Source organism: Ovis canadensis, chromosome 3, assembly GCF_042477335.2.
Source record: "Ovis canadensis isolate MfBH-ARS-UI-01 breed Bighorn chromosome 3, ARS-UI_OviCan_v2, whole genome shotgun sequence".
Lineage (NCBI taxonomy): Eukaryota > Metazoa > Chordata > Mammalia > Artiodactyla > Bovidae > Ovis > Ovis canadensis.
Window position 1 is genome coordinate 204,690,001 of NC_091247.1, and position 17,714 is coordinate 204,707,714.

Below are 17,714 nucleotides of genomic sequence, written 5' to 3' on the forward strand. Positions count from 1 at the left end.
ATTCATTTTCCTTTTATACAGTTGCTCTATCTCTTGATTTCTAATCTTGAATTTTAACCTTGTTGTATATGTACTTTTAAAGTTGCTTCAAAGCTCTTTGGGAACTAGGTAGGATATAGTTATCAGTATCGGAGAGGCAGCATTGAAGGATGGAAAGAATGTTACAGAGGGGATCTAGAAACCTAAATTCCAGTCTGGACTCTCCCTAACAAGATATATGAGCATAAGCCAATCATTTTAGTCCTCTGGACCCCAGTATTCTCCTTTATAACAAAACAGAGTTAGATTAGTCCATTTCAGAGAACTCTTTCATCTCAGAGTATTATGATTTCATTCCATTTTTTCTAAAGTGAAAATTATAACTTTTATTTCTAGTGGGAGCTATATACTATGCTACCTGTTTTATGTGATAAATGCAGAGGATACTAGAATATGAAATATAAAATAAATTTCAAAAATTACTGTGCTTGATGGAGTTTAATGAAAATAAATTCAGTACGTTGGTGAAAACACCTGAATGTAATAAATATTCAATTAGTTTTGTCTAGTTCTCAGTTACTGTAATTGGCCTTGTTTTACTATCAAATGCAGTATCTTCTTATGAGGTGCTGTAGAGTAGTGGAAAGAACATGTGTTTACAGTGATAACTAGATTCAGATTTCAGCCCCACCATGTACTGGCTATGCAGGCTTGAGTTTGTTGCTTAATTTCTCTGAGTTTGGTTTGTGCATCCTTAAAATGCAGACAATAACACCTATCCTGCAGATTTTGAAAATTAAATGAAAAAAACTTACAAATACGAGAATATAATAGGTTCTCAAAAATTAGTTTTTACCTTGATATCTATGATTTATTTTCAACCATATAATATTTCACTAACTTGGTTTTTACACGAGATATCTCTTGCTAAATGTAGATGTTCAGAATGTTGCCTGATATACTTCACGATGTATAATTGACCCAGGAAATAATTCAAGAAGTCACCCTGAAGCATCTTGATTCTTCCCAATAGACGTTTGGAATCATAGTAACTTGATTCAGTCTGTAGTGACATTTAGCCAAAAATAAATTGGCATATGTATATATTTTTATTAAAAAGATAGGAATACAAATACCTGCACATCCTTATAGATTCATTACCTTGCATATGTCTTAAAGGTATATTAATAGTAAATTTAGAATTTTTTTGTTTACTTATCAAATTGATCCACTAAACATTTACTAACAATAGAGGTACCTTTCTTTAGCTCTAATATTTACTGCTTTTCTACTTATAGAATGTTATAGATTGATGGTGGAAAATTTAGAAAATAAGGATGTAAAATAACATTGTCCCATGTCTCACTACTCTGAAAGAAATTATTTCAATGTTTTGATGTGTAGCTAATCATACATTTTTCTATGCACATATGACAAGTGATACATAACATATGCTTTATATTATACCCACACTTAAACATCTTAAAGGAAAGTAGCAAGGAAGAATCCTAATATTTGCTACTTGTACTTTTTCATTAATATAGTGAGCCTTTTTACCTTCCTTTAAAAATTATTTTATGATATTTGAAGCTTTCTTGTGTTTAGCTTTATGGATAGAGCTTCATATATTGTTAAATCAGTCTTTTATCATCAGATGTGTAGGTTTTATCTTCTCGTTTTTGTATTATCAGTATCATCAATTTAATATGGACTTTATAAACAAATACTCAAATCTGTGTCAAGCTAAATTTGCAAGCACATGGTTAATTAGACAAAGCATATAACAGTTTAAAGTTTACTTTATATAGTGCCAAAATGCTCTCCAGAAAAATTATACCAATTATCCTTACTCCAGAAATGAAAAAATAATGCATTCTGTTATAGAAGTTTTAACACTGGGAATTATTATTTTAAAAGATATCCTTGTCACCTTGAGGGATGAAAGATGATATCTTATTATCATTTTTAAATAGCATTTATTTGATTACTAGTGGCCCTTTGATATTTTTTCTATTAAGAAACTGCCTGTTTATTCCTTTCATCCATTTTTCTATTAAGGCAGACTTACCTATTTTATCCATGTTCTACACAGAAAATTAAAACATCATTCAAGTGCTAAGCCCAGCCTAAATTCTATTATGATGCAAAGTAATTGTAGGTTGTTAATGCTATTTACAAATCGTATATCAATTTTATTTCACCATTGAAATAAAAAGTTGCATTCACAATTAAGTTTGTCTCCTCAGTGGAACTCAGTCAAGTAAGACAAATACTCCTAAATTTTGACTCTAAAACTGTTCACCTTCTTATTGCTGCAAAATACTGTTCTAGTATCATTATTAAAGTACCTAATATATTTCTGTGTGTGCTTCATTTATTACATGCCATAATGGGACTGCATATCTTTAGTGCTGGCTATGCACAATTAGCACTTAGTTATTGTCTTGTCACTTCCATCCCTACAAGACAAACTCCTTTAATGCAAGAAGTCAGCTAATCTTCATCAGTCAAGCAAAGCAGACGAATTGTATTACTCTGAATCCAGAAGGTTTTCAGTACAGGAGACTCTCCTTTTACATTGATGTTTGCTTGGGGAAATCTCCCCAGTAAAGTCATTCACCACAGGAGCCTGTACTCATAGTAGCTAAATCATTGTCCCAGTAGTACACCTTTTCAAGTGACACACAAAACCAATGGGTAATTTATAAGCACTTTCCCTTAAGCAAACTTTTTTGATACCTGAAATTGTGATATTATAAATGCTTATGAGTATTATTTAGCAGTGGGAGTCCCTGCTGGCTCAGTGGTAAAGAATCCGCCGGCCAGTGCAGGAGACATGGGTTCGATCCCTGGGTCAGGAAGATCCTCTGGAGAAGGAATTAGCAACCCACTCCAGTATTCTTGCCTGGAGAATCCCATGGACAGAGGAGCCTAGTGGGCTACAGTCTGTGGGGTCGCAGAAGAGTCGGACACAACTAGAGATGGAACAACAATAAGAACAATCATTTAGCAAGCCGTTTCATCTTAACTTTTAAATCAAAGTATCAGTAAGATATAAAGCATTGCTGAATGTCTAAAAAAGATAGTAAAAGATGCCCTGGTGGTCAAGTGGTTAACTCTGCACTTCCACTGCAGAGGGTATGGGATCCATCTCTGGTTGTGGAGCTAAAATACCACATGCTACATGGCCAAAGATAAATAAATAAATGAAATATTTGAGTAAGGTAGTAGTAACAGTGAACTTTCAGGATTGGTGGTCTTCTCTGTCCTTCAAGTAAAAGGGTGTGGCTAAAAATGGGCTTCCCCTGGGGCTCAGATGGTAAAGAATCTACCTGCAATACAGGTGACCCATATTCAATCCCTGGATTGAGAGGATCCCCCGGAAAAGGGAATGGCTACCCACTCCAGTATTCTTGCCTAGAGAATCTCATGGACAGAGGAGCCTGGAGGCTACAGTCCATAGGGTTGCAAAGAGTCGGACACAACTGAATGACCAACACTTCTTCACTTCATGGCTAAAAATGTGTGAATCTGAATTTTAAAATATCTAAAAGTGTATCTATTTTGAAAGGACCAGAAGAAGATTATTTTGAGTACCTTGTATGATAACTTTAATCTTATTCAGAATTGGGAAATTCTGGTTAATTTCTTAAAGATGAGTGACCCCCCCCACACACACACCCCGGAACCTTCTAGAAAGCTAAGTGATGGTTTTATAAGAGATGAGAAAAAAGTGCTCATTTGTAATGAAATGGCCTCAAATATATATAACTGTGTGACATTTGAAAAAAAAAAAAAAAGAAGGCATTGTGCTAGGCTCGGTGGAAACAGAGGTGAATAAATTCTAGTTAGAATTTATCTGCCTTAGAGGTGTTCAGAACTATAGAAGAGACTAGAGATCAAAGAATCACAGAAGAGAAGAGTGTAAACATCTGTTTACTAAATATACAAAGCAGATCTATACTGAGGGAAGAGAGGTCTGTCCCTTTTGTCCTTCTTATGAAAGCATCAAAGGGTTGATGTGCTGGATTTTAAAGGATCCTCTAAGACTGCTTAGGGTGTAGGAAGTGTGTCTGGTAGTGGGGTAGGGGAGGTGACAAAGCCTTAATGCAGTGAGGAAAGGGTTTTCCAGATAGACGGAGCAGAGGGAAGACATGGAAGTGTGAATCCATGTAATGTGTTCTGGAAATGAACAGAGGCTCAGAGATTGGTAGTTGTGGAGTAGTTTGGTGAGGATGTGGAGGAGTAGGGAACAGAGAGAGGAAATTGTGAAGGTAAGAAGTCAGTGAACTAAAGTCAACATGAATCCAAATTGAAATTATTCATCAAAAATTGCATTGTTATTTGAAGTATTCAGTTCTAGAATAAGTCTGTCTTCACCAACATTTATGGAACACCCACTTCAAGTGGTAGTATAGTTTATGGTGGTATTTCAAAGGGTTCAAACAAAATTTAACTCAAGGTCATTTACCTCAGCACTACCACTCTGAGTGGGAAATCTGTTACACATTCATGAGAGAATTTGAAATGCCACAGTGAATTATACACCAAAAAGTAAGTGCTTTGGAAATGATCAGAATGAGTTGATGGGGTCAGGGAATACTTATGGAAGGAATGGAAACTAAAAAGTCTGTATTCATTTATTGAAGTATGTGCGTGCTAAGTCATGTAGTTTCTGTGTAATAGTATGTAAGTTACAGGTGTACAGTATAGTGTGTGATCAGTTGCTTCAATTGGCTCTGACTCTTTTTGTGACCCTATGGACTATAGCCCGCCAGGCTTATCTGTCCACGGGATATTCCAAGCAAGAATATTGGAATGGGTTGTCATGCCCTCCTCCAGGAGATCCTCCCAACCCAGGGAATGAATTGTGTCTCCTGCATTGGCAGACGGATTCTTTACTATGGAGTTGCCGAGGAAGCCCCAATATAGTGATCCACAATTTTAAAGGTCATACTCCATTTAAAATTATTATAAAATATTGGCTATGTTCCTCATGTTGTACAGTATATCCTAGTTGCTTGTTTTATACCTAATAGTTTATACCTCTTAGTCACCTACTCCTATATTTCCGCCCGCCTCCCCCACCCCCGCAGCAAAAAAAAGAATTTCTAGAATTTAAGTAGGTAGAAAAAAGGGGAGAAATATCCCTGACTAGGAAACAGCTAAGCAAAGAGGAGAAGATGGTCGGTAGCAAATAATAATGGCAGCAGATTCTCATACAGTGCTGATCAGACATTGTTTTGTTTTGTGTGTGCTAGCTCATTTAGTACTCGAAATAACCCAGAAGTAGTCACTATGATTAGCCTCATTTAACAGATGAGGAAATGAAAGTATAGAGAATTTAAATCTTGCCCAAGATTGCACAGATAGAAAAAGGTAGATTCAAAATTTGAACCAAGAAAGTCTGTTTTTTAGTCTCTGGACTCAGATCCGGTATGAGGACCCAGGCCTCTTTCAAGATGGGTATTTTCTTTGCTGACTGTGGTGGTGGTTTAGTCGCTAAGTTGTATCTGACTCTTGCAACCCCGTGGACTGCAGCCTGCCAGGCTCCTCTGTCCATGGGTGGAAGTCGCTCAGTCATGTCCGACTGTTTGTGACCCCATGGACTATACAGTCCATGAAATTCTCCAGGCCAGAATACTGGTATGGGTAGCCTTTCCTTTCTCCAGGGGATCTTCTGAACCCGGAGATTGAACCCAGGTCTCCCACGTTGCAGGCGGATTCTTTACCATCTGAGCTTCAAGAGAAGCCCCTGTCCAGGGGTAAGTGGATATAAAGGCGAGTAGATAGAGTGGAATTAAGTCAGGTAGATATTAAACAATTTATAGCAGGATTTGGGATACGGGTAGTGTGGTTTGGTACAGAGAAGATTGTTTCTGTGTGATGACAACTGTGCTGTCACTGGGAAAAGACAATAAATTTGTTCACAAGTGTACAGTGAGTATATAATCTCCACTTCTTACTGAAGTACAGTATCAAAATCTCCATCTTTTAGTAACAGAGGTATGCTAAATAGGACAGTAGAAATATTGGAGATATGGACTAGATTCCTTTTCTTTCCAAAGTGCTGTAGAAATGGAAATTAATTATAATTGACAGTCACTCATCTTAGGGAAGTAAGATAACTAAGTTAACATTTTCATTCTTAGAAAGGATGTCACAAATGAAGGCTTCCTCGCAGAGGCATTTGATAACCTGTTTAAAACCACTCTAAGCCCCACATTTTACAGGGATGATTTCTTAATTATACTTATTGTCTGTACTTTTAGAGTATCAAGATCATATGAATTTAACTATAGTTACTCCAAAATACCAGGTAATTAATTCTATGATTAATTCTTAAACATTAAGATTAGATGGTTTAATAAACTGATTGGGCATCTTTTTATTCCTTAACATATTTTTTAATGATGCCAGAATTAATTGAACTGACTGTATCACAAGCAGTTAGGGTTAGATTATAAAAAAGAATATGTTTATTTTCAAGAATTTTAGCCTGTCCTGTTAATACACATACATTCGACATCCTCTGGCCATCACTATTTTTATAATGTTTTTCTGCAAATGCTAAATCGCATCAGAATCTGGTTATAGAACATTGGAAATTAGCCTTTCTTACAAAATCACAGTTGTAGATCATTTTGTTAGATGTCTGATATCTGCATTGCTGTTTCTCTAATTTCGTCATGTTTGTGTATAGAACATTTTAAAGGAGTATATCAGCTCCTGTTGCAAAGCAATCATAATCAGCTCTTAACCAAAGCTTTCAAGGCTGTTTTAAGTTTTATATGTGTGACATTCCTCACCTGTGTTCTGTTTCATTTTGACCTTTAAGTATAAATTGATACACACATAAAATGTACTTTATCCAGTTGACAACATATGAGTAACAACATATTTCGGGAAGGAATATTTTAGATGAATTCCATTTATATCTCACTGAATGATAGGCACTCTTTTTTAAAGGTCCATACTTTATTATTCTGTTTCTGTTTTGTAGATAGTTTATTGTGTCATAATTTAGATTCCACGTGTAAGCGATATCATATGATATTTGTCTTTCTTTGCCTGACTTAAGTCACTTAGTATGATAATCTCTAGGTCACTCCATGTTGCTGCAAATGGCATTATGTCATTCTTCTTTATGGCTGAGTAGTATTCCAGAGAGAGAGTGTGAGTGTGTGAGTGTGTGTGTGTGTGTGTGTGTGTGTACACGTACCATATCTTCCTTATCCATTCCTTTGTTGATGGACATTGAAATGTTTCCATATCTTGGCTATTGTGAATAATAAAAGCTTGAATCTTGAATCCAAAGAGATCAGGGGGCTTTTCATTCCTCTACCATACATGTTCTAGCTATGGAACATTGAGCAGGTTTTAAAAATTCTGGAGAAGGCGTTAGGTTTTTCATCTGAAAAGGACAGTGTTAATATTTTATCGGTTGGATTTAAGGAATAAATGTAATGGCTATATCTATATACATGTTCAGCCTTAGTACATGGTAAGTACTTTATAAGAGGTGTTTATTTTAATTACCTACATTCCAAACATTGAGGAAAGGCTTTACACGCTACATTTATACTCTTTACTACCAACTTAGAAAAGTTACTGATGTTGAAGACAAAAATCCTGAAGTTTCATTTTTAATATTGTGAGTAGAAGGTTGGGATTTGAACTCAATTCATTGCAAATGTCTCTCTGCCTTAGATATACTTCTTATTTTAACATTCCTACTGAGCTGGTGATGGACAGGGAGGCCTGGCATGCTGCTGTCCATGGGGTCTCAAAGAGTCGGACACGACTGAGCAACTGAACTTGAACCATTCATTGATGTAACTGTTTTATCTTACCCACAGAGAAATGACTCAGAGAAAGTATAAAATACATCCTATATCTTGCGTTGGGTAGGTGAGAACCACAGCACTCAGTACCAAATCCCCAGGCTCTTGGTTCAGTGCTTTTGTTGATATAATTACTCTGACTTTATTAATCTACAAATAAAATTACCTACATTTCAAGGCCCCTGAAGGTAAGAATGGCATGACACAACATGGCAAAACAAAATTTTTTTTTAAATTACATTTTTATTTGATAGCAAATAGAATTTAGAGACTTATTTTAAAAATTAAAGCATAATTTTAGTAAAGAGTTGAAAAAGTATTTCTAGTTTAGTTGGTTTTTAGGAAAAGATAAGATTCAATAACATCAGCTGGAACACAAGAATATTTTATTAAAATTATTTTTGATGTGATATTTTATTTATTAATCAGCTCAAATTAATTTCATCATTAATATAAAGTGAAAAATTTGAACGGTAATCAAATGTATTCTGCATGTTATTTTATATAATCTCACATGAAAGAAAAGTATCTAATTTGCCTATTTAGGCCTGCACAACAAAAGAAATATTTCCTTTTATTCAACATATCCTAATGATCAGGATAATCTACAAAAACTGGTTTATCCAAACACCACTTTTTAAGCACTATATTTCATGTTTATAGTTTGCAACTAATAAAAAGAAGATATACTTGAAGTCCAGACTTGAATGTCCATTGTATCAAATAGCCTTGACCACAAACAACTGCAGGATTTCAAGATCAGGGCATAGCCTGTACTTTCAATCAGCATCATCAGCAGGCAGTAATCCTGGGGAAAAAAAAGTAAATTCCACAAATAAACAGACCAATCTTCCTTTAAGAGGAAAGCTAATTCTTTTCAATCTACTTTTTTTATTACACTATTTTCCCCTCTATCTACTTAGCTAGAATAAGGATAAATTTCCAAAGCTACCCAGTTGGAAAGTAAATAGGTTCACTGTTTGTCTAGCATTCCAATCTTTGCAAATGTAAATCAGCCCAACTGCTCCTCATTTAAACCTTCAACTTCACAAAACATTAAAGTGTGGCTTTCATGACACAATTTAATCTATCCACTAAGATTTCTGCCTGAACATCATTTGAAATTGACTATCTGATAAAGAGGGACCACTATCAAAGGTCAGTGAGGTCAACTTGTACAATTACAAGTAGTTTTACTGGGTCAACTCTACCAGACAGTGCTGTTTGAAGGTTAAATTGTTACAATTAAAAATATATACAGATCTCCCCAGAGTTACTTTATTGTTAAATGTACCGGAAACAGCACAGGCATTTACTTCTGACCTTAATTGTGTCCAAAGTGTCACCACTGGGAAATTATACAAAAAGAGCACTTATTAAAAATATTACGATCTTGCACATTAAACAATGCTTTATAGAATAAAATTTATAATTAGCTACTAGAAACTAGTTTATTTATCACATCACTATTAAGAGGTTCATCAGGTTACTCCTTTAGGTCTAATTGGAAGTCCTCTAAGAAATCCACTTACTATTTCATAGTTAGTGAACTTGCCACAAACAAAGCACCATGGCCCAGCATCTAAGTCTGATGCTAAAACAGCTTTCAGTTCAGAACAATCACTTCCAAATTACCAGAATTTAATCACATTTTAATAATAGGAAATAAAAGGAAGCTTTAAATGAGAAGCTCTAAAATTGGCTATTCTCTAATCATTTGATTCATTTTAATGTTTTTACTTTTTTTTTAATAAAGTAGATAAATGGTCAGTGATGAAAGCTTCCATAATCACTGCCATGAAATGTTATTATTCTTTCTTTTATGTGTGTGTTAGTTGCATAGTCATGTCCGAGTCTTTGCGACCCCATATACTGTAGCCCATCAGGCTCCTCTGCCTATGGGATTCTCCAGGCAAGAATATTGGAGTGGGTAGCCGTTCTCTTCTCCAGGGTATCTTCCTGATCCAGGGATCAAACCCAGGTCTCCCATATTAATGAGTGTAAATACAGGTTAGTTCTTTTTTTCTTTCCAATATATGTGAAAAAAATATAACCTATGCTGCTCAAGGTGTTTTCCTCAATGTTCCTATGATTTTTATATATAAAAGTAGGATCTCAAATTTTGTGTACAGTGTTTTATTAAATGACCTGGATGGTTTAATTTTGACAATAAAGGTAACTTTCTAAGCCAAAGTTTCAAACTCAGGGAATTACCATATGAAATGATGATTAGGAAAAGAAATCTTCAAAATTAGAGATCTGAATGAAGTCATCTTAACCATTTTATTTTTATAAATATTTTCAGATTTTGTGTTGGAGATAAATTTTTCCTAAAGAATAACATGATCCTTTGCCAGACGGACTACGAGGAAGGTTTAATGAAAGAAGGTTATGCACCCCAGGTTCGCTGATCTATCAACATCATCCCATTAAGAATACAAAGCACTACATTCTTTTATCTTTTTTTGCTCCACGTGTATATACGAATTGACACGGGAACCAACTGAATAGCGTAGATATAGGAAAGCAGGATGGTTATATGGAATAAAAGGCGGACTGCATCTGTATGTAGTGAAATTGCCCCAGTTCAGAGTTGAATGTTTATTATTAAAGAAAAAAGTAATGTACATATTGCTGGATTTTTTTGCTTGCTATTCGTTTTTTTGTGTCACTTGGCATGAGATGTTTATTTTGGACTATTGTATATAATGTATTGTAATATTTGAAGCACAAATGTAATACAGTTTTATTGTGTTACCATTTGTGTTCTGTTTGCTTCTTTGTATTGTTGCATTTAGTACAATCAGTGTTTAAACTTACTGTATATTTATGCTTTCTGTATCTACCAGCTATTTTAAATGAGCTGTAACTTTCTAGTAAAGAATTGAAGATCAAATCTCACTAATAATACGTATAGATTAAACAAGTCTATCATCATTAAAAATACAGAAAAAGAAAGACACACAAAGCATTTTAGCAACATCCACTAGTATTGCCGCTATAATTTAGAGTCTTTATCAGTGTTCTCATTTATAACCCCCTATTTTCAGGGGATTAAAGATCAGCTTTAAAATAATGCATAAAAATTTCATCTTAAAGCACTTTCATTTTTTACCAACGTGAAAAGTGCCATTTTTAGAATAACGTTAAAGCTTAACAGTTTTCCTTTTAATATCCTTTTTTGTGCTCTTTACCTAGTCAATGGTTTTGTTTTGTTTCCTTCAGCACCATTCACCCCTTATGTGAACTAGTGCCTTTGGGTATCATTTAAAATTTTCCAAAGGGTTACTTTAAAAAAGTGTTACTGCAATTATGAGATAATCTTAAAATGATAAATTTCTTGTGCAAATTTTGCCCAGACCTCTCCATAAGAGCTAAGGGTATAATAACATCATGGCTTGAAGCATCTCTGGCACTAAAAGGTTTTGAGTGTGAATCTACTGAAATCATGATAATGCACATTGAAGCTAGGATGATATTTGAAGATTAAAGTCACTTTTGATCAGAGCAACGTAGTGCTCACAGAATCTTCTAGAAGAAGAGAAACAAAGGGATTGATAAAGAGCTGAGAACTGGTGATTATATATTTTTCTGTATTTACCTGCCACTTATTTTAATGTTCCAAAGTGAACACTTTCAAAGTTTGATGTGTCTTACTCTTCCTTGCTTTCTCTAAGATACCATTCAGAATTGATCACACTTAGGCTGAAATCTGTCATTCCATTTTTGAAAGGTGAAAAATTAATCCCTTACCTACATGATAGCTGATAAAGAGGAAAGCTTTCTAGAAAGAAAAATTATGGAGACTGATTATTTAAATTACAATTAAGGAAATAAAGATGAAACTGTGTTCCCTTCTTCTGGGTTGTTTACACTTTGCTTCTTTGCTTCTGCTCCCTGTATTCAAACTATTCAACAGACCTAATTCCATAACAGGCACAATGAAGCATATTTTACTAGAGCAAATTTTAGTTCTGTGGGCTTTCTTTTTTTTTTTTTTATTGATCACTTGTATAAGAAACAATATTTCCCAGTGTTAGTTGCATCCCTACTTTGTACTGCTGAATATGCACTGCAGATGAAAGTTAAATGTGATACCTGAATTCTTGATTTGGGGCCAAAATATTAAACTGAAAATAACTCTGGTGTGGATTTGAGTTGTTTTAAAACAAAGCTTTACTATGAACATGCATGTGGATCTGGATATCGCCTCTCATTTTTAGGAAGATGGTTCTATGAAAAGTGAACAGTATGTATTTTTACAAAGGATTCATGGTTAACAGTGTTCAAGTCATGTGTCTTCCAAATTTGAGATATACCCCAGAGATGTTTCAAAAATAGCAGTACGCAGTCCACAAAATTATTATTTTAGCCTTAGAAACTTAAACATTTGTTTCATGAAAAGACTTGCATAGCCAAAACCAAAAAGAAACAAAACTGAACAAACAGGAGGAAGGTGGGGGAGATGTGTGAAAAGTGGTTTTACTAAAGCAGCCCTCCTAGTCCCCATTAAGAGCTGTTTGAAATTCATGTGTAAAATTCAAATTGTCAGTATCTTTTTGCAAATGATCTTTTTTATATTTAAATGCTTTTGCGTATGTTTATCAATATGTCAAAATACTTGTAAATTGGAAACAAACTTCTCTCAGCTTCTTGAAGCTGTTCCATTATTCCTGCTACCCAAAGACCAAACAAGGTTTTTACTGCCTTTTCTTTTGCTTAATCCTTTGGGAATTCATTCTTATGCTTTTTCTATAAACAAAATGACTCACCTGGATTAAGGCCTTAATCTCCTTAGATTATCTTTAATCTCCATAAAATGGTGGAACAAGATAGAATAGGCCATCTGACAGCTAATTGCCTGAAAATAGTAGCATTTTTCACCTGAAGTACTAAGCTTATTGTCTTGACTCCTCAGAGTCCCTGAACTGTTGTCAACTTTCCTCTTTGTGTTGTGTAACCCTGACGTCATTTAGCTTATTGTCTGAAGGCTCCAGTAGGACACCTCCGATGGAGCTTTGGTTTCCTCAAGCAGCGAAAGCTGCCTACGTGCATCTCATGTAGACTGACTGTGATGAAGGACCACGCTCCTCCACCCACCAGAGTGCTGGCTGAGTTGAAAAGCTGACCTGTGTTTGTAATTTCACTTCCATCTTGCTTAATAAATATCTGCTGGCTTCTTTCATTCACTTTTTTATATTTGGATTTATGTTTTTAATAACGGGGATCACACTATTTGATTGCGCTTAATTGGCAAAAGTCTAAGATGATATCTAGAAAGCATAGTATGCAAAAGGAAAAAAAGTGTATAAGGACATTTACTTTCAAAAGGTATTAATAGATCAGAAGCAGAAAAAAGTACCCCAAATGCTTTCTCCAAATGTTATATGCAGGATCTCCAATCTAGGTAGTCTATTGCTATTTATTTCTGTGCAGAAAATAAAACTGTCAAAATGAAGGTAGCAATTGGTGGATATAAATTTGTATGTTTATACAAATTTTAAGTGATCTTTCTGAAAGCAACCATGTTGCTCTTGTCAGACTAAATTTCAGATTTCCTCACTCCTGCATAATGAATTAAAACACAAAACTCAACTAAATCCTACCTCTTCAAGGAAGAAATGTTTTACCTTCACTGAACCAGGGTGCTGAAAATTACATCTGTAGTCAAACAGACCATTTGCAAGTGGTTTCCTTTTAACTGTCACTTGAGGCAAACCACTCTCTGACTAGTCATTTAAACAATTTCATAGAAATGATACAGGCCAAACATATTTAGTTTGTTCACTTAACTAAGTTGGGAAAACAATCTGCATGTTTATTGTAATAGACCATTAACGCTGAATACAGTTTTAGCAAAAACCCTTTGATTATTACTTTTTCTTTAAAAATGCCATTACAGATACTTCCTAAATGTGATTTTAATGCAAGGCAAGGTAAATGGGAGCAAAGCTTTAATACAGCCATTTTTTCACATGACATTAATTGAGTACCTACTATGTAACATGTCTTGCCCTGTGTCCTCAACCTCCTGAGGGTTACCTTAGGATACTTCCTACGTTCAACCACCTTAAGGAGTCTTTGCACTGATTTGTCCTTATCTCAAACCTAGCAGCAATGAGCACACAAAAGCACATACCATCTTCTACCTATTCAGCCCGTCATTGATATGAAAGCCCCAGAAAATATCTCAAGTAATCAATGTGTTCAGAGAATTATTTCACACAAATTACTCATTAACTCAATAGCACATAATAAAAACGAACATCAATTAATTAATGAGTCACCCTCAGATCACTATGATGACAATAGCGCTCTGTTGAAACAGCCATTATAAATGGAGCTGCCTCCATTCATTGTTTGTAATTGGCCTATTATTTGACTGAAACTAGGGTCATATTTAATACATCCCTGTAGGTAATTGTGTGGTTAGTATCATAAATGAAGAATTCTGAAAGTCTACTACAAATAAAACAATATACATCATTGAAAAAAAAATCAAGAAAAATCTCATTTTTTGCTGTAGCTTCTTTTGAAGCCAAGTTACTGGAAGAGTATCATTACCTTTCTAAAAAGTATATTTTTATATTTACAATCAAGATGTAAAACTTTCATGTTGAACACTGTGGATTAGCTGCTAAAACACAAGTACAGTTTTACAATGTTTTAGAATACATATAATGTCAGAAAACTTTCACAACCACTAAAATATGCATGACCAGTTTTGAAACATTTAGCAACCCCCCTCCCCAAAAAAGGACATTTTTGCCTTTGGGGACCCAGGTTGGGTAGGGTGTGTGGGGACTGGAAGTAATAGGGAACAAGATTAAAAGAAAAACCAAATATTACAAAGTCACCAGCTAAAGTTTTCCAACTATCATAGTAAATGCCATTTCACTAAGCTTATAGAATAATTATAACAGTTCCCTTAGGTAAGAAAGAAACATCTGTTGGCAACACATAGCAGGTGTTAACAATTACACATACTGAAAATTTTTAAAATGTTGTTAATTAAAAGAATTCTATTTCCTGAAAAGGAAATTCAAAGATATTCCTGTTCGGAGCATGCCAATCAATGTAATGCTCAACACTGTAAAGCCCAAGTCCTCTTGGATCAGCTAGGTTTTGTCTTTGGTTCAGATCATTGCAATCAAAAGTGAATTAGAATTCATTGCACTTTTTACACAATGGGTATTCTGGGCTGAGGAGCTGAATACTCCTGAAATTGGCATAGCAGATAATTTGGCTTGATTGGCAAGGTGGTCATCGTTAACTATACCAAATTTAATGGACACAGTACAAAGAAAAATAGGAGCAAGAGGCATTCACGTAATAGGTGATACAAATCTTTTTTAACCCTGTTTCTGCAAAAGACTTTAAATCACATAAAAGAAAACAGTCCATTTTTAACACATAATATTATATGCCTCATTATCAGTAGTGTCTAATAAGAGCTAACACTTACTCAACACTTAGGGGCTTCCACAGTTGCTCAAGCAATAAAGAATCACCTACAATGCAGGAGACAGGAGCCATGGGTTTGATCCCCGGGTTGGAAAGATCCCCTGGAAAAGGAAATGGCAACCCACTCCAGTATTCTTGTCTGGAAAATCCCATGAACAGAGGAGCCCGGTGGGTTACAGCCCGTGGGGTTGCAAAGAGTTGGCCATGACTGAGCACACGCAGGCACACACATGCCTACTAAACACGGCATGTATTGGCTTTTCATTACATGTGAACTCCCTCACATCATAGGTTCTATTTATCCTTATTTTGCAGATTTTAAATGAAAGTAAACAAATTACTTGTCCAAGGTCATACACTAAATAGATTTAAATATAAGTTTTCTGACTCTGGAGCTTAACTGGTGCACTGTTTCATAGTGTTTTCATTCTTGTTACTATTATTTTGTCATTGGCATCATCATCATTATTATTATGTTCTAGCCAAAACCTAGAAGTAATCTGTGCTTGAGCAAAAGTCCCAAACATTTCAGAGTGAATACTATCTTTAAAGATGAAAATTGGAAATAAGAGTGATCAGTTCAGTTCAGTTCACTCACTCAGTCGTGTCCGACTCTTTGCAACCCCATGAACTGCCACATACCAGGCCTCCCTTATGTTTTCCCTTATGTTTTCAATCAATCCACTTGGTAGTTCCGTCTTTCAACCTTTAAGTAATTTATTTGAAACTGCCAAGCTAGGAATAATAGAGAATCCCTAGTAGAGGAGTGAAAAGGCAATGGCACCCCACTCCAGTACTCTTGCCTGGAAAATCCCATGGACGGAGGAGCCTGGTAGGCTGCAGTCTATGGGGTCGCTAAGAGTCGGACACGTCTGAGCGAGTTCCCTTTCACTTTTCACTTTCATGCATTGAAGTAGGAAATGGCAACCCACTCCAATGTTCTTGCCTGGAGAATCCCAGGGACGGGAGAGCCTGGTGGGCTTCCGTCTATGGAGTTGCACAGAGTCGGACACGACTGAAGTGACTTAGCAGCAGTATCAGCAAAGGAGTACTGTGTCAGAAACGAGGCAGTCACCATAGACTGGAGAGCATGAGTAGAAACCTTCAATTTTCTGCATCAGTATGAAAATGCAGTGATGAGGTGAGGCTAGACTGCTCTCAGAAGTCAAAACATTGAAAGTGTGTTACCTGTCTTTGATGTTTTATAACTTACTTCCATAAGATAACATGAAACAAACTGAAAGTCAGAAGAGCAATCTGTGTCGAACAGTGTTTCCACTGGGCTCAAATACACAAGACGTCGGGGATGTTTGGTCCAGATCAGTGGCCAAAGAATTCGGGAATTCTCTAGTTTCCGATTTACAGTGGCAAACAAGGTTGAAGCCATAGAAGGCAAAGTGCATGCGTGCTCGGTTGTGTCCGACCCTGCAACATCATGCCCTGTAGCCTACCAGGCTCTTCCGTCCATGTATTTCCATGGCAAGAATACTGGAGTGGGTTGCCATTTCCTTCTCCAGGGGATCGTCTCGATCCAGGGATCAAACCCTAGACTCTTGTGTCAGCAGGCGATTCTTTACCGCTAGTGCTACCTGGGAAGCCCAGTGGACAAAGCAGCTATCCTTAACATAGACTAGAGCCAAAGTAGCTATCATGAACATAGACTGGAACCAAATGCAGTTAGCCAAATGCAGCATCCTTATTTGACCACAGAAAGATCCCCAAGACTTTCTTCCTTCCATTGATTCAACTGCTTACTACTATCGCCACAGCCACTTCCATACACTGCTGCTAAATCACTTCTGCCCAACTCTGTGTGACCCCATACATGGCAGCCCACCAGGCACCACCGTCCCTGAGATTCTCCAGGCAAGAACATTGGAGTGGGTTGCCATTTCTTTCTCCAAAGCATGAAAGTGAAAAGAGAGTAAAGTAATTTAGTCGTGTTTGACACTCAGCGACCCTATGGACTAGAGCCTACCAGGCTCCTCCATCCATGGGATTTTCCAGGCAAGAGTACTGGAGTGGGGTGCCATTGCCTTCTCCATACACTGGGATCCTTCCAAACATAAAAAAAATTCACTGGTGGCTCAGAGGTTAAAGCATCTGCCTCTATTACGGGAGACCTGGGTTTGATCCCTGGGTCGGGAAGATCCCCTGGAGAAGGAAATGGCAATCCACTCCAGTATTCTTGCCTGGAGAATCCCATGGACAGAGGAGCCTGGTGGGCTACAGTCCATGGGGTCGCAAAGAGTCAGACACGACTGAGTGACTTAACTAACTTCCAATCATAAATCATTCCAGATTAAGTGGTTGTAATGGGAATTTCCATCCTGCAAGCAGCTCCTGTATGTTCAATATATAATTAGTGCTTAATCAGAAAGCTTAGAGCTCTGATGATTAGGGAGAGAAGTGGTCAAACACAATTGC

At 36.2% G+C, this 17,714-nt stretch overlaps 1 protein-coding gene across 3 annotated transcripts in view; it reads left to right on the forward strand.

Annotated features, from left to right (window-relative positions):
• LMO3 (LIM domain only 3) overlaps nt 1-13,008 on the forward strand; it is a 62,680-nt gene extending 49,672 nt beyond the window's left edge. For all 3 annotated transcript variants that reach the window (XM_069581264.1, XM_069581263.1, XM_069581262.1), the window contains one exon: nt 10,129-13,008. In XM_069581264.1, the coding sequence (XP_069437365.1) occupies nt 10,129-10,234 (106 nt within the window). In that variant the 3' untranslated portion in view covers nt 10,235-13,008. The remainder of the gene's footprint in view (nt 1-10,128) is intronic.
• The last annotated feature ends 4,706 nt before the right edge of the window (nt 13,009-17,714 follow it).